Raw genomic sequence first — 27265 nt, 5'->3', positions numbered from 1 at the left:
AAAAAATATGGGTATATTCAAAATTTTGTACTCCTTGTAATTTTTAATGGTACTTCTAAGAAAGAAAAGCCATTCCATTTTACTCTAAAAAAAAAGAACCGGACCATTTTTGAGGTTTTACTTTTTTAACCTATATACATTACTGTCACCAAAGACTTCAATAAAGCTGCTAAAATATATTTTAGTTAGTTAAAAAATTTACAAACAATAGTACAGTTACAATTGTTTTTCTAGGTATATGACGTTCAATGCACTACAATAATTATGGAAAGGTATATCCAAATTAAAAATTTAAAATTTGATGTACTCAAATAATTAAATATGTCGTTAAACTAATTTCATCACTCTCCATTAGAAGTCTTTAGAGATACTTCAAAAAATGCTTTTCTCGATATTGCTTATATTGAAACGTACATATAAGTAATAAAGGATTAAGTAAATCATCTGATATTAAGATTTTTGATTTTTCGAACTGGTCACAATTCTGCGGCAAAAAATGCAAATCGTTATTTCCAAATTGACACTTTTTCGTTATTAATTGAGAAAATCTAAACGAATAAAAAAACAATAATATATATTTTTAAATTTTCAAGCAAATTTAAAAATATACAGAGTGTTAGAAGTACTGCCTTAATTTTAAGAGACGATAGAATACATTAGCTTAACCATTTATGATGAAAAATTTATCAAAATCTCCAACTTGATATACAAAAGTTCGTTTAATTAAGGAATATTGACATAACTGCGTGCATAGAATACCATAAAATCCAATGTTTATCACTTTTTTGAACTTCTTTATGCTTAATTCTAAAAAATAATTTGCGTTGTAATACATTTAAAATTCGATAAAATTTGTGGGTACACATGCCGCCAGTTACCCATTTTTAAGCATTACGTCAAGATCGCCAGCAGGACGCCGCCGGACGCACCAGCGTTCCAGGAAGGGTCTACGGCGGGCTGACTCCGGCGACCAAATGCTAACTCATATACTTACGACCGACTCCACACACAGGGACTCTCCAACGAACACTCGCCCCGTCAACACGTCTTTTCCACAAGCTTAGTTTTCAATAAAAATACTTTATTTGTACCGTTGAGAGAGCGTTTTATTTTTGCTGTACAGTAAAATCAACCATCAAGTATTTTTGTTGTACAGCGAAAGCAACCCTAAAATTTATATCGGACAATGTGACAATGGCGCGGCGGTTTATTAACACGAGGTACTAAGGTGTCCAGCAAACACCAACACGCAATTCAGTTGGTATCCGGATTCGACCGTGACGGAATGTTTTTTGCGTACCACTATTTGCTTTTATTGAGGCGTTTTCCAGCGAGTGCGCGAAAATTGGATTTGAAGGTATCGTGCGTGCATCAAAAATGGTGGTGGACATTTTAAGCATATGTTGTAGTTTGTTTTGTACTTGTGCATTTAAAAATTACTGAAATTTGGTAAGCACCAAAATTATTTTTAATACGTATGATTATTTGGACGGCGACGTGAATCTTTGAATACTTTAATTACATATTTTTCAAATACATAATTTGATTAAAAGTTAAGTTCCTCTTTTAAGAGATTCATAATTACTAAAATTCCAGGTAAAATTTAAGTACAACACTACCTTCGTACTACTAAATCGATACATTTTGTTTCATTTATTTAAAAACTGGAAAACAATTATCTTGAAATTTATTAAATGTTGCTCAATAATAGTTGTTTACATTTTTTCCGTAGGACAAGTCTGTCGCGTGCAGACGTGGTGTGCAACGGCAGATTAAGCGCAGTTGTCACGATGTGATGAGACTGTATTTTGAAAACTGTTAATCTTACGCCCCTGTAATATGCAACTTTTTTGTTCATTTATGATTACTCTTCATGCTGAAGTAATGACAGTCAAACTTCTTATACCCTGTATAATTATAGAACAAAGTGTTATCTGATTTTGAATAAGGAAACAACTTTAAAAAATTGCTCTCTCAAAACTTGAACCAGGCATAAAATTGGCCTGTGTATTCTATTTATAGTTTCCAATTATGAAGTCTATTATTTAAGCTTACAATAAGTCAACAAATGCGGAAATATCAAGAATTGTTATTGCTAAAGACCCCAGAAATTCCATTCCACTAAGTGTTTTGAAATAAGTCACTAATTGTAAGTGCTAATAGCGTTTCAAAAGAAAAATTTTCTCCAGATTATTCGAAAATAAAAAACAAAACAGAAAATTTTTACTATTTACATATTTTATATTACACTTTGCAAAAAGTTGTTTTTTGTTGTCTAGAAATACGACAATATTAAAAAAAATATTTTCTGGTATTTTCGCCTTTTATTTGACATACACAGGTATACTCAAATCCAAGAAATTTAATGTATAATTAAATAAACTATTAGCTCAGTTCAATTATTTCACGACAAAAAAAAAACATCGTTTTTTTTTATTTCTACACCCGGTACCTGCAAAAAGAAGTACTTTGGGTTAACCGTTCATGCAACTTTTTTTTCTTTATTAAATTTTAAGTTCCATCAATTAATCCTTAATCTTCTGTAAATTAAAAAAATTAAAAATAATATTTTAAAATATTTAGAAAATTATGACCTTTTCCTGCTATAAAATCTCTGCAGGTAATTTAAAGCTGTACAAAACCCCGTCTACAAAACGAAGATAAATACTTAAACACATATTTGCTTTTTAAATACGATATTTCAAACATTTTTAGTTCTTTAATCATACTACAGCAAATCATACTATTTACCTTTTCGGATGGGGCCTTACAAGGCCTCAACCCGTTCAACCAGTTTTTATATTAAGTGTAAAAAATGACTATTTTGCCGACACTAAATTAGATAGCATTAGGTGGAATTAGCAAATATATCTTTATGTACCAACAGTTTTAAATTTTGGTGCTAAAGTGTTCTTGCGATTATAAAATTTATGCTCAACACGCACCCAGTACTGGTTCTACGACTTTATTTGAACTTCTATATCTGGCTTTAAGTCAATAAAGATTTATGAGAATTAGCCAAATACTCTGCCAATTAAGGCTTTATGGCAGGCTGATTTGTGTTCCATATAAATAAAAAAAGTTAAAGATTGCCTTAAATTTGATGGCTTTCCTCACTGTATATGCATTTCTGTTTCGGTACGAGCAATAAAAATTCGTAAAAAATATCTAACATTGGAGATGTTGCTAACCGGTCACTAAATTTGAATAACTTGTTTTAAAATGTAAGAATTTTGCAGTTTATACTGCAGAATGTCTCTATTTTTAGTAATACCTTCTCAAAGTTGTATTTCTACTTCTTAGTTTGTGTAAAATGTAACAGAATTTTATATTTACTAAATTATATGTGCTTATGCAGACATCAAATATATTTTTTAAATTTTAAAATGGAAGGGTCTACTGCATTTTTTAAAATTATTTGTAATTAATTTTATGTGAAAAATGTAAATCTTCTGTGCGAAACCTCTTTTCCGATATTTAAATTAAACAAATAAAAACATACCATGAGTTGCTGCATTTTTTCAATTATACATGCAAATATAATTTTGGTAGCTGTGGATAAATATGCTATTAAATTCCGGATAGAAAAAAGGTTTATACTGTTGTAGAATCGCTATGGCTCACTTGATGGCAGGCCCCACGTTAGGCGCCATGTCGTGGCACTAAAAGACTGGAACTGTCCAGTTAGCAGCGGATCTCGATTAGTTTCTTGAAATTGCATACCTTATTCTTCGGCACGCTGTAGCTGGCAGGATAATGGTCCACGCTCTATTTTTGGTCCAAAAACACACTTGGGCACGTCATCTTATAATTTTATACTTTATTGTTGACCTTTGAGCACAGTTTACAATGGATAATTGACAACAGACAGTGTTTGTGGACATGAGCATACAAGATGTAAACATTTGGATCATGCTGCAGGTACTGCCCAGGTCTCCGACTCAGGGTACTGCTAATGGATCAAGTCAACGTTCGGTCACAGGCATGGGCATCTCCGCTGGCGGCTCACTTGTGTGGTTCGGTTTAGTGCGGCACCGTTTCCATTTTCCGGCTCTGCCATCCTGTCCGTTTTTGAGACTCTAGACCTAGGCATCTTTCTGGATTTATTGTTGAGTATCCATTTGGTTTGGATTTCGACGAATTCGGAGAATTTTTGATCTCCGAAATCCAAACCTTAAACGGCTTCGTCTCTTTTATTCCGCGTAATTTAGAATGTAGATTGCTGCGGGGTAATTTTTAGGCTGCTTGGGGCGGTTTTCGGGGAGACAATGGAAAATTTGGAAAGATCGGTGAAATTTTCCCATTGCGTCGTCTTGGGACTTCCTGTTGGTGGTATCGCCTCTGGCGACGTTGGCTACTTTGTCTGGAACGGTTTGGGGAAGCTTGGATCGATTTTGAGGGCGATGATGGAATTTTGGAAAGGTTGCTCTGCATCACTACCATCACCATTGGAAAGATAGGTGAATTTCTCGAAATTCTGTAATTCTGTAATTATAACAGGTGTAGGATTTGCAAAGAGGAAGTTATATTTCCCAAGTTTGTTCCTCATGTTTTATATATCGGTTTGTATTGGAACAGCCTGTATATTCTTAGTTATATTACTAATAATAATAATAAAAGAATGTTATATAAACTTTAAGCATATGTAAATAGTTAAATATTCATCTCTTATCTCTAAAATTTAACATGTTTATCAGCAGGACAATTATTTAATACAGAAAATAAGTTCAAATATTTACATATATTAAGATAACTAAAAGTAACCTTCGAAATAATTTTTTTTGTTACCTTGAAATATTTTCCTACCATCTGTTTTCTTATTCAAATGCAATTAGATAGGTTTCAATATTTTGTTATTAATGTATGTATACTATTTAACAAAGTATTTACCTTTACAACTAGCCTGTTTAATGATTAACGAAATACCTAGTATTTTGAGATAAAAACAAAAAATAAAATATCGTCTCACAATAACTTTGTCTTCATAATTCTTCAGCAGATTTGTTTGGATATGGATATGGCCTATTAGTATGTATGCTGCTGTCATCGAAATGTATGTACGTTAACTTGATTAATCAACATTCTTCAATTTTTTATATAGGTATAAATTGTGATGTTGCGTATGTATTACATGTTAATATAAGAGAAATTTATAGTTTTCGCTAAAAATATATGCAAAGCAAAAGTAGGAGATAAATGATGTAAGATTTTAAATTATGTATAAAGTCATATAAACATCTTCGACCTAGTAATGTAAATAGAAATCATAGTCGTATAGTATGGTAGTAGTTTTACAGAAAAATTTATTTATATATGCTAATAGTTCTACATCTATTTTAGATCAGCAATTAAGATTAATAGATGCAATTGCGAAAATGCGTACGAAATCACAATATTTTGTAACATCAAGACTATATAACTTAACTCGCCCATTTTATTACATAATATGAAAATTTATTAGAAATCAGTCGTAGTTTTCTATACACATATCAAGTCAATAAAATATTTGAAATGGCCTTGTCAAAGTATCATTTATGTAAGAAGAAGAAATAAACACATATTTTTAAATCTAATTCACCATTCTTCAGATTAAATCCAGTTACAAAACCTTATCATAATTTACCTACACCATAAATTTATTTCCTTGTTTTTAATATATTTTATGTTTTTTGAATGTCACTGTTCTATTAGTCCAGTCGAACTAGATCATAAACCCTTAAAACAAGTGACGTTAAGTTGGCAAATTGCATATACCTAAGTGGCAAAATTACGTTTTTTTGTTCACTTTTTTTTACTCCTACCCATAAAAATCTAAACGATCTATCGGAAAATAAGTTATTTTATGTTGCAGGCAATTAAATTACCTACAAGTTAAGGTACCTAAAGACATATTTCACCAATTTGTTAACTGTAAAATAAAGATCAAATGCGGAAAAAGCAGTTTTCGAAAATTCCGCATTATTGTTGCAGAAGCGATGGATGAAGACAGATTGGACTGTACGTGAAATTAGTGCTCCCGACATTTGTTAATTAATTTCGTTTCTTTTTTTGCAACTATGTATTTGTTTAATTACTAAATGTTAATTTTAGAAGTTAATATCATAGATATAGATTCTAATTGATCTAATGAAACTTATGGAAAAAGACAAATTTCAAAAGTTGATATAAAGTTGCTCTTTACAAATAACAGAGTAGGATGTGCAAAACAGCGTTATAAATAAATTGCCCATGGTCAGAAAAAAAACCGCTCGGGAATTCGCTCTTTTTACCTTATATAGAGCTTCTTTGTTCCCAAGATAGCTTTTTATAACGTTAATTGTTAACTAATTAACCTTCACTAATTAACTTTACTTTTATTGCCGCTATAGCGCGTTTATTACATGAACTTTCAATGTAAAACTTTTTGAGAAAAAAGCCTAGCCCTTTCTTTAATTGTTCCTAAATCCCGGTCCGATACGTCCAATAGTTACATCAGTTTTTATGTTCAAACAATAATCCCACTGGACTATATTGACTTATTCATAATTTAAACTTATTTATTTCATAGGTCTATCATAAGAGAGTTAATAAATTCGTAGCAAACTATATAAATTGTGATACTTACAAACACCTAGGTCATTTAAAATGTCCCATACTGTAAACTGATTTATTCGACAGAGACAGATCCATAAGGTATGTTTATATGGTAAACGGTATGCAAACAAACGACCTTTGAATGTCGGTGGGTTGATTTCCACCCATCTGGAGCACGAACATACTTAGGAAACCAAGACAATAGAATTATTAATCTTCTTAATGCCGTAAAAACGTTCTCATTTAAATATGAATAAGAATCATAATTTGACGATAAATCTTCAGGCGCTATTTACGAGAGGAGCGGTAATATACTTCTTTTTTTTAAATATTTGAGGAACAGTTAGCTGTAGGAAGTATTAAAAACGACATACTTTTAATCTCTGCACCTCCACACTGAGAAAAATGTTTGCTTGCATTATATTAATATGTAGCACCAAGGTCGTTTCAGTAAATTGAATTATATACAATATGAATACGGGGTAGGCCATTTTGATGAAATTTGTATTGTAGTCTAGGAAACTCTACGAGATAAAGAAACAGATAAGTGGGAAAAATTTGTAGATCATTCTGTAACTTACTTAATAGTTATGGCAGACCGGTCCACGTTTTCAATATATTTTGAAAACTAAGCCATCTGCTGGAACAGGAATTTATAAAAAATACATCTAATATCTATATAGTTATAATTTAAAATTTGAAGTCTTTGGGAAATTATTGATAATTTGTGCGGTTGTGCTTTATTTGGGGTGTTACCCTTTGTGGATATTAAATAAAGTGCCGATAAATTCTCTCTTTGTAATTATAAAACGCATTAAATAATTGTATGAAATGTGTGAAAACGCTGAAATATGTTCACTAGCATGTTCAGGGCAAGTGTGTGGGCTAAGATCGCATGAGATTAATGGCTTCTTGTGAGTTAAGTGAAATTTCCGCAACTAGGTTTTTGAACTTTACAGAGAAGAACATAATAAGAGAGTAGATAGAACAGTCAGACAAGAAGGAATGTAGTCACATGTTTTAGGTATATCTTTTTTGACAGTGAGACAGTGTTACGACTTCTAAGCCACAAACGAAAATAGAAAAAACAATTGTTCGTGTTAGTATATTATAGATTATACTCGCCGTTTATTGTAAGAATACGATAAAAGTGATTATCACGCTGTATGAGATTCACTCTTACTTTCCATTACCAATTTTTCTATTTTGAGTCTATTTATAAACTATAGAAGTTAAATCATAGAACCATCCATATAAAGAAAAAAAGTTCCTTTCTCTTTTATTATTTCATTGCATAGTTACGTGGGACGTACGTTCTCCACCTTATTATTCCTTTCATTTAAATATGAGGAACTTTAAAATATTTACCATGTTACTAATATAAGTAGGTATAATTTATTATACAGTCGGTATACAAGATGGTAATTTTGGTAAAACAGAGTTCATACGGGATAAAATTATATTTTTTTACATTCATGCGTGCCTACCTACATATAGGGTGTCCATTCAGGTAGAAACGAATTAGTAAAAAGTCTGATAGATTTTAGCATAGATTTTTTTTAGCAAAATTGTTATGGGTATTATAAAAATTGAAGATTCAGTAAAATATACTTTAAATTAAATTATCCCCACGTTTAAAATAAATGTCAGTGTTTTTTTAATGAAATAACCCTCAGGATGATTCCAGCTTATTCGGAATTAACACCACCAATTATTAGTATCATTGTAATAAACAATAGTGTTAAGGTATACATTATAAAAATTGAATTTATAATTTTTAAGAAAAATTTCCGTATTCTGTAAATTTACTGAAAAAAATTATTTTTTTTTTTTGGAATCTATCTGCGTAATAGTATTTTTAATATACTGGTAATTTTCAGTTCATTAACTTGAAGTTTCCTCCATAAGCGATACGTCACCATAAATCTGTGATATTAGATATCATTTTTCTTGTTTGTGTATTAGGATCCCGGCAAGCAGTATTTTAATTTGTATTTAGCTCAGATTTTTAGTAAAGTTAACTACTTTTTGCTGAACTAAGACAACTGATCTCTAAGCCTTTTAAAGGAAACAATATTTTTTTCATCAAATATCATTTATTATATTAAGCTCTTCAAAAATATCTTGGTTAAAAAGTATTCAGTAGCAACGGTTTTAAAGGGGTAAGGATCAATAAGTTCTACAATATTTTCAAGGCTCAAAATTAGAGGTTGTTTTGTAAAATTACACTTTTAAATATTCAAAAGATAATAACTAGATACTCTTGTACGTTTTTTTCATTACCAATAACTTTTCCCTAGTTAAAGAAAAAATGTTGTTTCTCAGAAATTTAAATTCCTGGGAGCATTAAACTTACTTAAAGTATCTTTTTATTAGAGTATTTTAGTTTGTTATGTATTATAAACACTGAAATATTTTACATGTTGCTTGAACACTGTTAGGTAAGAATTTAGTTTAAATTTATTTGTGTCTATTGTTTCTACTAAGTATATTTCCACAGAAAAAAAATAAATATTTGTAGTACAGCCATTTAACAGTTTTAAAGAAAGAAAGGAACAAGAACTAGGTATTATGACTTTAGTTAAATAAACTCGAGCTCTTTCACTATAACAGCAAACGACTATAAATTAATAAATACACTGAAAGAAATGCGCTGTATTCTTTATTAGAATTCTATATGCCCTTATAAGACCATTGTATACTATATGTGACAGTTAAACAGGTGAATATTGGATATAAAACGTGTACTGCTAGCACAGTTGTATATTGACTATAAACCTTATTCTTTATTAAATTATTTTATAACTAATATACAACGTTTTTTTATACCCTTTACGAAATAATAGCAATAACTGTTATTAAAGTGTTCCATATCGTTATTAGAACATCTAGTACTGGTTATAAGTTTTATAATAATAAATGTATTAAACTGTTGTATACTTTGTATGAGTTAAAAATATATGACTAAGTTTTCAGAAATTTTATTGGATAACTGTAATTACAAGCTAAGGTTCTAATGTAAACATACACAAAACATACTTTTAAACATTAAAAATGATGACAAATCGCTCCCAAAATTGTCCAGTTTATTTTCTTAGTAATGATGCACCCATATTTTCTTGTATTACATGAGAATTTGCACTATAACTTTTCCACCTTAAGAATGAAGCATCCCCTGATAGGTTGAACATCTTTCCTTCTAATTCTATTCCCTCTGGTTGATTGACTTTATACCCATGCTCCTCTTTGTCATCGCTTGCGTTCTGTTCCTCCATCTTATGTAAAACTTCCATCAGCGGTTTCTAATAGGGCATACCTACAAGATAATAATTTTTAAGATTTAGACAAGATTTACATTTGAAAAACAAAACAATTACAAGCCATAAAACAATTAGATACTTACATAATTTTCCATTTCACACAACGCGATATGATCATGTATCCCACAAAACATGTGCCTATAACCGTCTATTTTCATCAAACTAGACGTGTAATATTCGTAAGTCGATGCACAGCGGACTGTCGGAAATTTTACGATCATAACCGATTATGTACGGAGAGGTGACGATCACTTAACCATTATAAAATGCGTTTTACACGTTAAAAACGGAAACATATTCAGTATAAGAACGAATAATTCTGTTAATATAATTGTTATATACAAATTCGGATACTGGTCTTTATACAACAAATCTTCCCTACTATACAATTGGAACATAAAGTCTATAACACCTAATAATGTATAAGTAATTCATTATAACCTTTATTTCATAGATGCATAAGGTGTATTAAGCACCTTCCAGTTAAACTCATTCTATAATGAGTATGGAGATGATTGCTTTTTTATAATAAAAGTCGTATATTGGTTATAAAAGTTTTAATATGCGCTATACACATTATTCTAGATAAACAGTTTAATAAGCCCATTTCTTTCAGTGTACTTACCTATAAAATTAACTAAAGAAACATCTAAAATATTTCAATTGTTTTCCGGTACTTTGTTCGGTAATAATGAATAAAAGCCATTATTTTTCAAAAGCAAAATTTTTTTGCTAATATAATCAATGTAAATTAGCCTAATTTAGTAAAATTTTGTAAAAAAAAACATGAAACAACCCATTCATTTGAAGTCGATGAATAAGATACTTAATAGAAAATGTATCTCTGAAAATAGTTTCACTCCATTCATAGGCGAAGTGTTGGGAGATCCAGATGCTGAGTTAGCACACAAACCCGTTCATGCAGTTCATATACAAGCACGTTAGTAGGTACGAGTGTTAAAATTATAAATTTAAAGTTGCACGCATATTAGAACGTATCAGGCTAAGTATTTCTCATTCCTTGTTCTGTCGATATCACTTTCACTATCTATATTTATTGATCGATGTGTTTTCAAATATATACTCCTACAAATATTTAAGGTTTTTTTTGTTTGAAATAAATATGTTTAGCTGGACACGCAATATATACAAATATTTTTGCGTAGTCGTATTATTGACTAATTGGTTGATGTTTAATATTAAATACAAATTACAAGTTATAAATACGCATTAGAAATGAAAAATATTAATGCGTAAATTAACACCAGCAAATATTCTTTGTTATTAGTTTCCTGTTTGCACAGGCAATAATGAACAATTAAAATAGATCTTCTCTGCCTTTTTGACAAAAAAATGGAACGTCTCTAAAATAAAAATTTTTATACGCTACAAGTAGAAATAGGTATTTTGGAATTAAATGAATTTTTGTCAGAAGAAGAGTAAAAAGTCTTAAAATAATTTTCGGAAATGCTTCACTTTCAAAATATAGGGTGCTGAAATGTTTTCTAAGATATATCTGAGGATATCTGTGATAAAGAGTAATACACCTTATGTTAATGATTTATGTAATTATAGGTAAAAATCCACTCAGAAAATAATTGCTAATACAATATTTCTAAGAAGGAAGATAATCTAATTAATTAGGAAACCAGTCGAAATTTTTTACCTACTTTTTTAAATTTACATTACCAAGTTCTAAAATTATGAACAAAAAAATATCTATTTCACATTAATTCACATTCGCATTCACATTCATTCATTCATTCATTCATTCATTCACATTCACATTAATTCACATTCAAAAGAATAGATACGTGTTTCACATTCATGTATTATTTAAATATTAAATTTAAATACCTGATGTTCAATATATAGGTCAACAATTACGATACAATAGCAAAGCCACATATGCAATTTTTTTAATGTTTGACACATATTTTTTATTTGCACAATACGATTAAAAAACAGCTGAATTCTTGAAATTTGCATATAATCTTGGTTTTCTTAAATAGAACTTGGTGGTAATTATATATCTTCGGTTGCATTTACATTTTCCTTAATCTATAACAAGGAGAACAATATCCGTGTGTACTTAATTATTCACATACATAAATTTTTGTTAATTGCAATTCTCGAAACGGAAGAAAACAAGGTTTTGATTAATATTTCTTTTATTTAATTTTTGTTAATCCTTAGTCAGCAACAGCAGATTTTTTTTTAATTGAAGATAACATCTCTATTATTAATGGATTGCTTTGTTGAAAAGTACGACTTACCTAAGTTTTCCTACACTGCAGGTAACCTTCAGACTTCACTAAACTCCGCTTTTTATAATAATCAATATGTCCGTCGGTAAGACAAATTTGCTGCTTGCCAATCATTCAAATCAGTGGACTGTGCCCAGAATATTTTTTTTCATTCGACCTTCAGTGATCTTTACAACTGTAACACTGTATTCTGGAATTTGTTAATTACTCGGTTAGTTTGCAGTGCTGATGTTTTATTTAAAAAATTGTCGTCCTTGCGAGCTGGCCTTTGCCCCAAAGCCTTTGGTTAATTGTAGATGTTCTTCCTTTACGAAACAAGACTGTTTGACATTTTGAGCATGATTCATCAGCTATATATACACCGCATGGTGACGTTTCCAATTGATAGCATTATATGCTTGTGTAAAATACTATTAGTAATATTAAAACTTTGTAGTTGTATAAGTTAACGATTACATTAAACTAAAAAGTAGTTATTGCAGTGTTAATCTGACGAGGCAATGCACAATTTTTCTAATCGTATAAATGGTCTTTTAAATAATTTTTTATAGGAAACATCAAATAGAATTTTATTTTTACTAAATTAGAAAAAAATCCCTGGAATATACAAAAATTACAGTGAAAGGTTAAACAGAGATTTTAGAAAACACAATAAATTTTCCTGGTAATATGTATATAAAATATGTGTTAATTTGGACTGAGGAATCTTGCAAGTACTTGTAAAATGTTCTATTTATTATTTTTATTGAATCATGACTGACATACTACCAAAAAACTATTGAAATAATTCAATTCTTCTTATAGGACCTTAATTTCTTCATGGATTACAGATATTGTTTATTTTACAGTCGTTTTATTGTTACTGTGAAAACGCTTCTAATAATGTTAAACGTCAAACTTATTTCTATTCAAAGCCTTCTCTTTCCCAAAAATTAAATATCGTTGGTATTTTGAAAATTTTATATTTTCCGCAAAAACATGCGGTTTACGCCATTATTATTTTCTCTATCAGATTTGCCCTATCTATGACAGATTCGCAGTAACCCTTGAAAATCGAAAACCGATGGATGGCTCAAATGAACCATCCAGTACTGACACTCTCCATACATTAACACCATATGTGCTAGTTTTTGGTCAGAAAACATTTTATACGCCTGTTAAATAATACTGCAACACACAGCACATGTGCACAAGATGCACAGGGTTGGCTTAGATATATTGTTAATTTTCTTAATTAATTTTCTAGAAAATAGAAGCATTTAAACTATACAGTATAACTTCAAAAATTTTAGAAAAATTGGATATTACAGATATAGGACGATAATTTTCAATGTTCACTTTGTTGCCATTCTTAAAAATTGGGCATATTTTTGCTTGTTTCCAATCAAGTGAAAATATATTTGTCTTCAAGTATAAATTAAATAATATTTTTAAAGGAACAAGGAACACAGATATACAATCTTTTATAATGAATGAGGGTAATTTATCTGGCCCAGATGTAATCTTATTTTTTAATTTTTTGGAAGGTAATAAAATTTCAGATTCAGATATAGGTTCAAAATTAATGAATACTGAGTTGTTACATGAATTATCATTAGATATATTGAGTTCAGAAGTAGATGTAATAAAAACACTCAAAAAATTTTACAAAAGCATATTTTTGAATGAATAAAAAACCAAAACTTTTGTGGATTATATGAAATTGAATTTCGGACATAGTCTAGATACTTCTTATAAGCTTCCTTAATCTGATCTTTAATTTATTGTTAGGAATGATTTAAATTTGATGGGGAAGCCGTAACTGCATTAATGTAACATTATTTCAGTTTTCAACATTCAATAAAAAATCGGTGGTGTTTTGGCACAAATTTATGTTTATTTATCTTCTTCGTCCAAGAAAAAACATGCAAATTATAATTATTTTATTTTCTAGAGGCAGAAGTTGTAAATTATGATCCTCCAATAACTAGTGCCATTATTTTGTGATTTAAATAATTTTCAAATAAAAGCTGTAATAAAATTGTATATTGTATGACAAGAATTGAGTCATCAACATATAAGCTCTGAAATTTTACCAGAAAAAAAAAGAAAGTTGTTAAATACATCCATATTATGTTACACAAATTATTATTTCCAGCGGACCAAACCACTTCGGAAATTATATACATATTATAATTAGTTTTTACGTACCCATCATAAAGAATAAAAGTAACAAATGCCCGTGGACATCGCATAGCCAAACAAACTTCTTAATTAAAATATTTCATTAACAATAATATAACGGGTCGTAATTTATTCACATTTTTTATGCCATAGAAAAACTTAATTTCCTATCTGCTTAGATCTGTAACAATTATTTAAGCCTCACACTGAGATACAGCTCGCAAATCGCCGATCCGAACAGTTACGGTCGATTTCAAAAGCAAATACTCTCACATGGGCCATGTATTCGGCTTGCCAGCCAATTTAAATCTATAACAGGTATAAGAAAGTCATTCAGGAACTGTCTGATTGACTGTTGCGTTAGTTTAGTGAACTGAACTGATCACAGTATGTTTCTCAATGTATAAAAAATTGCGCTATGAATTCCACAGCGTTCCACATACATCACTTGCAAATTATCTGTCGATTATTTATACGTTTTTTTCGGTATAGCGTGTTCGGTCTAAATTTTTAACTTACGCATGCTTCAAGCCATTAATTTTTTGAGGAAATGACGGCCCACTCATTAATCATTTTTAACATTTAAAATGAAATGAAAGTAACTGTTATCAAAGTACAACGTTGGTTAGTTGAAACTGAGGTACTATCACTATTCCTGATAGGAGGTTAAACTTTTAAATTTTCATTTTACTTGGACGGCGGCATTTAGAGAGTGTTTAAAATTTTTCATTTTGAAAAGCAAATTGTTTTTTTTTTGTATAATGACATGTACCAAAATTTCCTGCTTTTTCCAAAACCCCACTCAGGACGATCGTAATGATAATGGTAGAGTTATACATACTTTTGAATGTTCACTAAAACTTACTTGTAAATACCTCTGAAGGCTAACAAAGTTTTGAAGACAGAATTTCAAAATTCCAGGCCTGTAATAGGAAAATTTCTAGTTTTTATGGGCCTTGCGAAAAGCTGAAGTTACATATTTTTTCTATTATTTGGTAATAGTAACAGTACATGATCCAGTGAAAAAATCATGCATTTGAGTTTTGATCACATTTTCTTAATTTTTGAATTAACAATGAAATTCTACCAGGGAAATCAGTTAATTAGGGGGGTGGTCAAATACCAACCGGTGTCAATCTCTCACATTGGCCCAAGCCAACATTCTTCCACCCTATCATACCTGCACAGAGGGTGCCAATCCTCCGTACAAGCATAGCTAATCTACGGTCTACCGGCCGCGGGATTCGAAACCCGGGCAGATAGCACACATCGATTTAAATACTGACGCCTTAAACCGTGCGGCTATCGACAGATATAAAATAAAAAAATTAAAATATTAGTCTGCATGTATATAATATTCATTAAAACTACTATATTTATTTCTTTTCTATGATACGAAAAGGTAATATCTAGAAATGAAGGATACGACAGATTAACAATTTTTTTATTTCAATTTAAATAAACGCCAAAAAAGTTTTATAAATGGTCCTTTTCATATGAAACATGTAACGGCTGTAATTATTTAACATTTTAAGTTTTTACACTTTTTTATGTTCTTGAAGAGTCTAAAACGAAATTAATTTTCAGCCAGTCCGGCATTTGAGGTTGTCAACGACCGTATTATAAGCAGACAATTTGAGTTACTTTTAAGTATGATGATGCATGATCACTGAGTGGGTACTCAAGATGCCAGTCGAGGTTCCATGTTTTGTATTACACTTATTATGCCTCCCAAGTAACACAAAATTATACATCGATAATTACAGGAAGCAACAATGCTGCCTGCTGATTTGCCTGCTTACAAATCAAAGGAGGCGACAGTTTATCTGCTCGGAGGGCATTTTTTATGTGGAGTTATTTTAATTATCGCCTGAAATGTTATACATATTTATTTAATTAAGCAATTTTCCAGAAAAAAAAAATAATGAGCTCCCGCATCAAAAGAAACATAAAACGCAATTTACATATTTTTTTTTATAAATGTATAAATATGTATTTGTTATAAACCGTTTCCGACAATTTTATCCTACAAGTGTTAACGTTTTTTTAGTGTAGATGTATATTTTTTTCTGACATATGAAAAAGAAAGATTGTCCAATTTCCAACAAACATCTGCATTTTTTTGTGTAGGTTTTTATTTGTTATTATTTATATGCGAGAGAATGTGTTTCAAAAAGTAACAACAATATTAATATGTACCTAATTAAAAATAGAGGTATGTTATTTTGTACAATTTCTTTATAATGTACACACTAAACAAATTCATTTGCAGTTTGTTACTCTTTTGTACTGTATGTAAATATGCCTTTATAAACAGCTGATATAATGTCTAAATAAACAAGATTTTTTAAGGTCTAGGGGCCTACAGTCTTACATTTTATAGAAACAAGACATTAAGGTTGATTTTTTGGAGTCTAGTTTTCGCAATGTCTTTTACAGATACTGAATATATCAGTGTTATTAGTTTTCGATTATCTTGTGGAGAGTCTTTAGCTATGATCTGTTATAGTGACGTTTTTGAGTATAATTTTTAGAAAGTTGAATTCTATGCATTATATACAGGGCGTTTTTTCTAAGTCTACGTCACAACTTCAAGAGGTTGTTTAAACTACAGATTTTTCAAGATACAGGTTGTTGAAGTAGAAGAAATAGTTAATTCAGGGATTTGTGAAAATCAGATTGAAGAAACTGGGCTAATAAATTGCGTAATTAAGAACTAAAATTTACCGAATTGTTACTGATAGATTTGAAAATTGGAGACATAAATTGATAAGGTTGTCACTTTTTTCGAACAATACGCCAATTTCAAGATATTTTTTTTAAATAAGCTTACCTCAAAGTTAAATAAATTTAAAATATCTCAAAAAGTACTTATTATGTGTTTATATGTAAATAGAGAATATATAGTGTGACCATCAAAAAATGTATATAATTGCTTAGTTCTTTGATTATGTTACTCTACATTTATTTATTTCGTCAAAGGAATATATACTTTTAAAAATGTTAGATATTGTAAATTTATTCATTTGTGTAAGCATATTTTAAATAAAAAAATAGGAATACATCGAAAATCACGTCTTTTTTAAACACACCAATTTTCTTAGAAATAGTATTTCCGCTACTGGTCAACAATAGAATAAGACAAGCACGTCGACAAATAACACCACATCAGTTGAGGAGAGTTATTAGAAATAAGAGGAGACAGGAATTGAACAGTGTATACCAAAAAATGATGGTGGGTTAATAGAAAACAGTAATATTCATATTTTATTTCATTGTAAAACTCATTTCTGGTATAATAAAAAATATATATAACTTGTCCTATTGTGAGCAATCTGTATGAGTGAAATCGATGAAACTGCATATTTTCCACTATTAATAAGGACACTGTAATGAGAGAAATTTTTCGAAGTTTGCACCTATTTTGTGAACACCCTGTAAAAGCTATAATAATAAAACCTTGTATTTAGAGTTTTGAGGTGTGATCAAATCGAAAATGCTATCCATTTCTTTCTTCAAAAAATGTCTAATATGTTTTTTTAATTTTTAAGCATCTTTTCCTACTGATAGTAGGCCGTAGAAAAAAAAAGATCACATGTCAAAATATATAATGTCACAAAGTAGTACTTTTTGAGTGCTTTTTTTTATTGATTTTGTCTCACGTGGCTATGACAACAACTGATATTCGCATAATTTTGAAAATAGAAAAAAAGTTGGGCACGGTACTGGTATTTTATAAATTTTCTATTATCCCCTTTCATATCAAAGTGCAAAATTCGAAAATAATAACTGTACCTTTAAAAAATAGAAATAATTAATGAAATCTCTGACAATAAAAATAGTCAAAAATTAACAATATTGACGTATTTAGTTTCCTTAAAAATTTATCCTTCATCCGCAACATGTTTTTTGAATGAATAAAAATCGTAACTGATCCGGATGATAGGACCACGATCCCAATGAAAAATCGCCTTATTTTTTATATTTTCTGAAATTATATATACCACCTTTTTCAAAACAATATGTACACGGCGAGCTCTTCTGAAATATAATGAGGGTTTTTATGTTTTATTTTGAGTTGTCGTGTATCTAGTATTTTACTGCGGTATAACAACTCTGCTAATAGCTTTTTTTATCCAATATATTTTATGCCTTTTTTTCTACACTTTATTACGTCACGCCTCGCAGGTCAGTTCATTTCTAAGATTTCTGAAACATTGGAGGAATTATGCGACGAAATAAGAGCATACTTTATGTCCGTTGAGAAGGAAATGAGTCCGTGCAAGGGCGCAAGGAGCAAAAAAACAGCGCTGAGGTGTCGATTATAGAAATAAGTAGGCGACGTTGCTAATTTATATTATTTAAATGTCAGCCCGTTTTGCGCATATTCTACTCCTTATAAACACCTACGGCTGATATCTGAATAACCTGCTCCTCGGCAGGCGTGTGTGCGCGAGACGAAGACAGCCGTCGGACGGCATTATGCTAATTAGCCAGCGCAAAAAATGAGAATGCTCCGCGCTGCTCGTGCTCACTTTTTAGTCGTCCCTCAATATTTGTCATGTCGACTCATGTGTCGGTAGAGTCTGCCGGTTTCCGAGATTCGTCGTAGTTTTAGGCACAGTCGCGCGGTCCGTAGTTCCATGTTTGTGTGAGTTCCGTGGTTCTGTGGTCGTGATTTACAAGCTTTTTAAAGTGAGTGTAAGTCGTTGATGTTTTTACTGCATGGGGATGATATGCGAGCAAAAATTTGTTGCATCGGTAGTTCTATTTCTGCACGCCGCTAGAATAGTTTTGTTGTTACGCTTTGCAAGCTTTGTCGTACTGGAAAGTACCATATTCGTAATTTTTCTAGGAACACTGTGACCATTGGTTGTCAATTACGATGAAAACGAATAAAATAATCATCATTTCAGGACTAAAGCAATTTTGATTACCCACATTTGATTAGCTACTATGAAAGCATTTGCTTACATTGGCATATAGTGCATAAAAACTGTGACTTCATTTTCTTCACTGAACAGGTCAAGTTTACAAAATCCATCATTACCTTAATTCGCATTTTTTCGTTAATATGTTTTATAATTTGTAGTTTAGCAGTTCTAATTCAGTTTTATGTGAATTTAAATCAGTTTAATTCTAATATTTAAATTTTAGACGAAATGATTAATATTGGAATTTGACAAATAGGGCAGTTTATTTTTTATCACAGGCATATAAATTTTGAAATACTGATTTTAGTGCTAGTATTTTTTTTCATGAAACTAATATCTTGATATTGTTATGGATAAACTACGTCAGTCATTTGAGAAAAATATGATTTTGTTTCCAGTTAGCTACTTTTTAAATTTGTGACAAATACGTTTACCTTCCTTTTATCCAGAAAAATATATCTCCTTTGATCAAAATGTTATCATTTAAGAGAATACTGGTAGTTAAAAGGTCTGTAAATATTTTTGGTTGCTGGAGAATTTTGAAACTGGCGCATTCGGCATTTTTTTAAATGGAAATATTAAACTCTCAAAATGATATACATGGATATAGTAAGTGTAGTAAGGATGTATATAGGTGGGATAGGGGAACCCATTCTTCCACTTTTCCCTTAGTTTTATTTAAAAACTAAATTGCGTATCATCAAGATAGAGTTAGGGTATTTTAATTTTTTTTTAAATATCGACTTGAATATTAAATAGTTCCGAATTTATCAAAAATCAATATTGAAAAGTTGCTCTTTTATGAGATTTTTTCCAAAGGAATAAACTGTCAGTGACTTCAGCAACTAAAAATATTAATACAATTCAATAGACCTTTATAGAACTTGAGAATTTAATTTCATAACATTTTTTTTTAAATATACATATTGTTCCACGAAAACGGACGCAAATTTATAGAGAACGGGCAAAAATGAACAGTTTTCTGCAGATCTTCGACAGGATATGCATCATTTTCGAAGCAAAAGCCTTAAGACTTTTAAAAATATATATTAATTACTATTACTGCACTACTATTACATTTAGTGTTTAAAGAACTGTGTTAGACACCGCTCCATTTTGGTAAAGTGCTACTTCTACGCCTGTCAATATTTTTAAACCTCTCTATATACTTTTTAAAAAATAATCATTTACAAAAATTGCTTTTGCTTAATCTTTGGTGAGTTCTTTTTTTTTTACTAAACGTTATACTACTGATTTTGTTTCACAATAAAAACTACAATTTTTATTTTTTTTTTTATTAATAGGTTAATAACTATCTGAACAACGTTGGTAAAAAATTATAACAAATAAACACAAATTAAATTAAAATATGTAAATATAAATTAACATTGTTACAGCACCAATAAATTTAGAAATAAATAACTTTGAAGGTTATGTTTAACAAAATTGCAAATGAATTAGAAGTAAAATAAAAAAAATATCTGTACAACAAATTTTGTGAAACTATCATTAGGCGTTCCTACTTAGCAACAGTTTTTCTTTTAAAAAAATTTGAGGACCTATGGTTCGGAACAGTACATTTTCAGTCCATTGTTGTATAGGTATAAGCCTTTTTGATTATTTCTACCTCTCAAAGTTTATGTTCGCGGGACACTCTGTAGATAGCTGTTAAACATTAAAGCGGAATATGAAATACGTGTTTCTCAATAGCACAACGTTCCCAATTATTTTTATTAGAGTAAATTCACTTTTTTGAAAACTGTAAAGAAATTTGATTAGCTTTTGTGTATTTATTGGCAATTAAACAAACGACTACCTTAACATCCTATTGACTGCAATCCTCCTGTCTGTTTCATTATTATCTTGTATGTGGAGCTGTTTATTTTTATACAATTTACCTTGACCTTCACCTTGATTTCGTAACAGGCGGTAGTTTCATAAATTTCCCACAGAGTTGTTTTTTGTAATTAATTATACCATTATAAACTATCAGATATTTTTTTAAATAGAATCTTGCATGCTTAGATTCAACAGGCATTCAGACTAAATGATTTCGATAACAATACGGTTTTTTAACAGTAGGTTTGCTTTTATTGAAGGCAAATAATACGTTCTGTTCGGACAGAGTGCGCTTTTGAGCTCTAAAAAAAAAAAACTAGAAATGGAAAGTGAAGTCTTTTTATATTCTATGTTCTATTTTTTAAGTGGATGGTTTAAGTTTTGTATTAAAGCTTACCATATCTATCCAAATATGCAACTAAACTATTTCGGAATTATTATACGCACCTGTAATACGAGTAACATATAACAAGTGAGATAGAGATATCTGTTCGATAATTAAATAGGCGCCAGTGTTTATTTCGTTATTTTTACACACCAATGCACAATTATGAGACAAATAAACAACCAGTAGTCTATTGTTTTCAATTAAAAAATAATGGGATTAAATACGTCTTGAATAATTATAAAATATTCATTTAAGTAGTTTTGGGAAGAATAACTAAAAAATCGAAATTTCACAGTCACAGGATGCCCAGAGAAACAAATAAAGCAAATATTTTTTCATGAAGATCGTAGCCTGCTTAGCCAAATAATTAGAAAATGTATTGTTTCGTTTTTTTCAATTGATTGTTTCTGAAACACGCTGTAGAATCCACAATTAGCAACAGTTCAATTGAATTAAAACTTATTGTAACCAGATTTTACTTAATTGCATCTTTCTATTTTAAGTGTACGACATTCGCTACTGGGAGTATTCTTCAGAAAGTTTTCATAAAGCCTTTGTAAGAATTAGATTTATTCAGTTTATGAGCGGTAGATTTTACTTTCATAGTTGCCACTGTCCACAGTGTTGTGTTGGATTTGAATATTAATTATGAGCTTCAAGTTTTTGCGATTTTCCAGCAAAATAAGTCAGCAGGACTTCTTCACCTATATTATCTACATTTTTTTCTTGACATCAATTCATAGACGTATCGAACGCTTTTTTATAGTTTTATTCTGTCAAAATATTATTTTCAAAGAAGGTGTAAACTGCGCTTTCAGAAGAATGTTGAATCCTAACTATAGCTTGGCTCACTATGTATTAAACCTTTTCATGCTAGGAACAAGGCTATTTCATGGAAAAAAATGGACTTTGTTTGATCAGGGTTATACCAATTAAGTGTGCATGTATGCTCATAGAATAGAACTAATTACTGCTATTGCTAATAATTTGCATTGGTATATCTACGAGGAACAATTTTTGCTGCAACTTGATGCATGTCCAATTTTTTAGTCAGCATTTCATGATATGATCCAATTGAGATGCTAACCTCTTCTGCAATTTCTTTGACAGTCAATCGGCGATTTGCACGCAGCAAATCTTAGACTTTCTGAACGTGAGAGTCATCAATTGAAGTCGAAGGCCTTTCTGGTTGAGGATTATCTCCAATGGACTGACGACCACTTTTAAATCGTGAAAATCAGTCGCAACATTGTGTACGACCCAGAATATCATCTCCGGAAGCTTGTTTCAAAATTTGAAACGTTTTCGTAAAAGTTTTCCTCAGCTTCGTCACTAACACTTAAACACCTTGCACTAAAATAACAATATCACGAAAACTAAATGAGATATTAATAATTTAGGAACAGAAGAGGTTATGCGCAATGCAAAGCTGCCAACTTCATATCACTAAATATATCCATTAGCGCTAGTTCGGTTATTTTCTGAATAGACCTCGTATTTTTATGTAATCTTTGGTTGAAAATATTAAATTTGTAAAATATAAATTATTTCCAATAATTAATTTCTACAAATAAATTGTGAACTAAGTATTACAATTCTAAATTTGTTTATGGCCGTAGCTTATGGCTAAAAGTATTTTCCTAATTGTCAATGAAGCTGTGCCAATAATAATTTACGTACCGCCTTTTTCCAAACCAGATTTGAACACTTTATATAACACGCAACATATTTTAATTAATTTATAACGAACACATTGCAAACTAAATAGATCTAATCTTATAATATAAATTAATAAGCATGTTCTAAAGAGAGAAAGTAAAGAACATTTACATAAGACTTTAAAATAAACGTAACAACTAACAATAAGTCGATTTTCAAACCAATCTAACCTTCAGTCACTTGTTTCACTATATTGTTTGACCTTTCCGGGCACTTTTGCTTAGAATTCATTTAATCGATTCATATCAAGATTTTTTGCAAGCATTTACAGTTAATGAAGCGAATATGTTAATTTTTGGAGAAAATTACAGTTAAACGTCATAAATTTGCAAAAATTTGCAATAAATTGCCTCCATAACAGGTTATAGATCCACAAGATTTAAAGGTACCTACTTTGAAAATTTAAATTTCTATATAAATTTTTAATGGACATTTTATTAGACAATTATTGATTTTTGTAATAAAGCATAGTGACGGTTTAAAATCTTCATCAAATTATAAAAATGAAATGGAAATTATAGATATTAAATAAGAAAGAGTACACTAATCTTGCTAATTTGATTCTTGACTACAGAAATATTGTTATTCTGTGAAATTGTGAATACAAGAATATGAATTCAGTTTTCAAAATATTGCCGACTAATTATATCGGAAGTACCTATCAATTTTCTTATTTTTTTTTGTAGAACATTTTGAATAAATATTTTGAATTAATATTTTGGATGAATATTTTCGATAAATATTTTGAATGAATATTCTGGATGAATATTTTGGACGAATATTTTGGATTATTATTTTAGATGAATATTTTGTTTGAATATTTTGGTAGATTTTTTGGATGAATATTAATCTTCTGTATTTGTCAATACAAGTTAATTCCCTATTATTTCAAATCTCTCTAATTCCTCTATGTTCTAAACCAACACATGGATTAATTATACCTTTCTGTTATTTGAACAAATTGCATAATACAGCATCTCTACAGAATGTTCTGTTTACAACTGGAAAGCTGAAAGCTATCTAAGATTTGCAAAAAGTATTGTGCAGTTGATATAATGATTTTTATTTAAACGAAAGTTCTCTTTGTCATAATACAGATGCGGCAAGCAGTAAATGACCTAAATTTTTCGATAATAGGAACGTTGAATCATAATCAAATTCTAAGTAACACTTGAAACTGTAAAAAACCTTTATTTCAAATAATGTTCTTAATAATTTAAAAAACGAAGATATGTTGCTATTTTTTTATTTCCAATTTACAATTGCAACGGTGCCAAAATTTTCAGCGAGCTGTAACAATTGAACCAGTGATTTCTTGAAAATTGTTTGAACTACAGAATTTGGTGACTTTATCTGTCATCGATAATATTCCATTGAAGTTTGAGCCATCTAGTCAGCTGTTGTATACAGGGTGTTTCTAAAATAGGGTTCCAAACTTCTGCTGCGCTTATAACTCATTAAAATAAGCCAAAAAGTTTATATTAACATGTGCCCTAAAACGCACCCTTAGGAAGTTATATGCCCTTAAAAGGGTTCAAACAAAACTGGTTTTTTTCAAATAAATTGCAGTTATGAAGGATCCGATCATTTAATAATTAATTTAGGACATAAACTAAGAGTATTTAAATTTAGAGTTACACTTACTTATTAAAGAACTAATTACTACTGCAGACAATAGCTAAATGTGAAATAGAAAATAATGGGATTAAAATTTTCAAACTCAATTTACTCGAAAACCATTGGAAATATCGATTTGGACAAAGATAATATTTTTTACGTAAAATTGTTAAGATTTTATAAATCTGTAGAGAAAATTGTAAAAAAATTGAAATAAAAAAAATTACGGGCCGAAAACCCCCTTCACCAACCTAAATGGGACGCATATGATTTGCATGTCGAAAAACGGAGTAGCCCATGTTATTTAACGTAAAAAGTTATGTAAGACCCATAAATTTTTTTCTATTTATTTGCGACCGTTTTGTCAATAACAGAAAAAAAAACAGTTTTGTTTGAGCCCTTTTAAGGACATATAACTTCCTAAGGGTGCGTTTTAGGGCACATGTTAATAGGAACTTTTTGGCTTATTTTAGTGAGTTATAAACGCAGCAGAAGTTTGGAACCCTATTTTAGAAACACCCTGTAATGTTGTTTAAATGGAGAACTGAAAACATTTAGCTGCAGATTATGTCAGCAAGTTTTCAACGGAATAGAAGTTTGCAGATATATTTTCAAATATCAAATAGTTTGGATAGGTACCAATTTAATAAACCAAAATAATGGTTTAAAATAAATTTTCGAGTTTGTTATTTCACTTATGTTTTTTATATTTTGCAAAAAATCCATGAATTCTTACATTTTCTAGAACAAATACTCCCAAAATTAATTGAGTTATCCAGAACCCACGTGAAGAGAAATTTGCAATAGTTTTGCTTCTTTTAGCGTTCAGTGTAAGGGTACATAACAGAGATTTACACCTCTTTGCCTGCAGCTCACTACATAATCAACACATAGTAAATTGCGTTCAACACGTCCCCTGACTGGGCAATTCCCATTATTATCATGACAAAGTCATAACACATCTACTCAGGTGGTCTTAATAATTTTTATTGTACATCTTTCATATGCTCCTATGAAGGCGTCTTTATCTAACTGCGTACATCATTGAGTAAGAAAGGCTAGAATTAAAGCAAACAGTTTATATTTTCAAAAATGTTGAATGTAGTTTTAGTTGTAATGGTTGTTTTGATGAAATATTATGTAAAAGATATGGTTGAAATAAAAATGTAAAATAAAGTAATTCAAAAAACCCATTTGTGTAGTATTTCTAAAAGCAAAACGTATGTAGTATTTATTATGATTTTAAAGAAAAATTTTTTTCTCAGTGTAATAAAATTTATGATCATATGGGAATATTTTATAGCAAGAAGAGTCACTTCTACATGTAAATATTCCAATATTGACAGGATTTCTAGTGACTTTGCCAAGATTTTATACAAATATTGAACGATTTCAAGGACTACAAACTTCCATTTCTGATGACATTTTCAAGATATTGTTATAAGGGTAAATATTAGCTAGAAGAGTACTTTCATCAAAGACATGAAAAGCAAACTTTTTCAAGGATAATTGTAAAGAAACCGCCTTGTGTAATATCCTCCTGGAAAGTGGCATTGTTTTTTACAATTTGCTCATTGCATTTATTACTTTCCTGACTTCATCTTACATGATACAAATTGCAGAAATATCTTTTCAACATTACATATTTTAAAAAGCATTTTGGATATATCATCAATTATTTAAAATAATTTCTTTGACCCACAAATTGTCAATTACCCGACTATGAGTATATGCAAGCGTTATTAAAATGTCTACGGTCCAAGATCAAGGCAAACTGCATAAAGGGCAAACTATTCAAGCAACAAACATAAAATCTTATCTGTAATTTATTCAAAACTAATTCATTACTGTTTGATGGGAAGTTAAATATGTAGTAAACATTTTATTATTCGACATCAAAATGCCAGGAAGAGGTCATTAACAGTTGCGTCATTTATATTTTTAGTTGTTAATTGCGCAGGTATGGTCAAAGACAGATCGCATCCAGACGCGATCAGATTTATTTTTCACAGGATTACAGTATCGCAATTGCGGAAAACCTGTAACGACAATTATTGTGATGTATATGCGTCAAATACTATAGAACTCCAACCAACGTCATAATTTTGAAGACGCAAGGTTTTTTATTGGTTCAGTTTGTAGAAAACAGGTATTCCCTTATATTGAAACACATACGTAATTACAACATTCGCATACGTGATATCATTTTATTAAAATGTAATTTTTTTATTTGAATTTCTTTTTTTTTTTAAATGTAAGAAAATATGGTTGTCCCAAAAAAACTCAGGAGAATATGTACAAAAAGCAACATACCAGAATGAGAACTAATTTATGTTAGAAACATGATTTATAATTTTCACAAAACAGAAGGTTGTCGAGTTAGTTGCTCCGACACAATTACAATAAAAATTAAGTGCAGAATATATTTTAGTATTCTGAAAATAA

At 30.0% G+C, this 27265-nt stretch overlaps 1 protein-coding gene across 3 annotated transcripts in view; it reads left to right on the top strand.

Annotated features, from left to right (window-relative positions):
* Positions 1-27265, top strand: part of LOC108904981 (ankyrin repeat domain-containing protein 11) — a 518946-nt gene that overhangs the window by 386098 nt on the left and 105583 nt on the right. Inside the window, exon 1 of one of the 3 annotated variants that reach the window (XM_018707745.1) lies at positions 18878-19018. The exons of the other annotated variants lie outside the window; for them this stretch is intronic. Coding sequence (XP_018563261.1) covers position 19018 — 1 coding nt within the window. The 5' untranslated portion in view covers positions 18878-19017. Of the gene's footprint in view, positions 1-18877; positions 19019-27265 lie in introns of those variants that run through there. 3 annotated transcript variants of the gene reach the window in all.

The sequence above is a fragment of the Anoplophora glabripennis genome, unplaced genomic scaffold (genome assembly GCF_000390285.2).
Source record: "Anoplophora glabripennis isolate ALB-LARVAE unplaced genomic scaffold, Agla_2.0 scaffold8, whole genome shotgun sequence".
NCBI classification, from domain to species: Eukaryota; Metazoa; Arthropoda; class Insecta; order Coleoptera; family Cerambycidae; genus Anoplophora; species Anoplophora glabripennis.
This window is presented reverse-complemented; position numbering and strand designations above follow the sequence as displayed.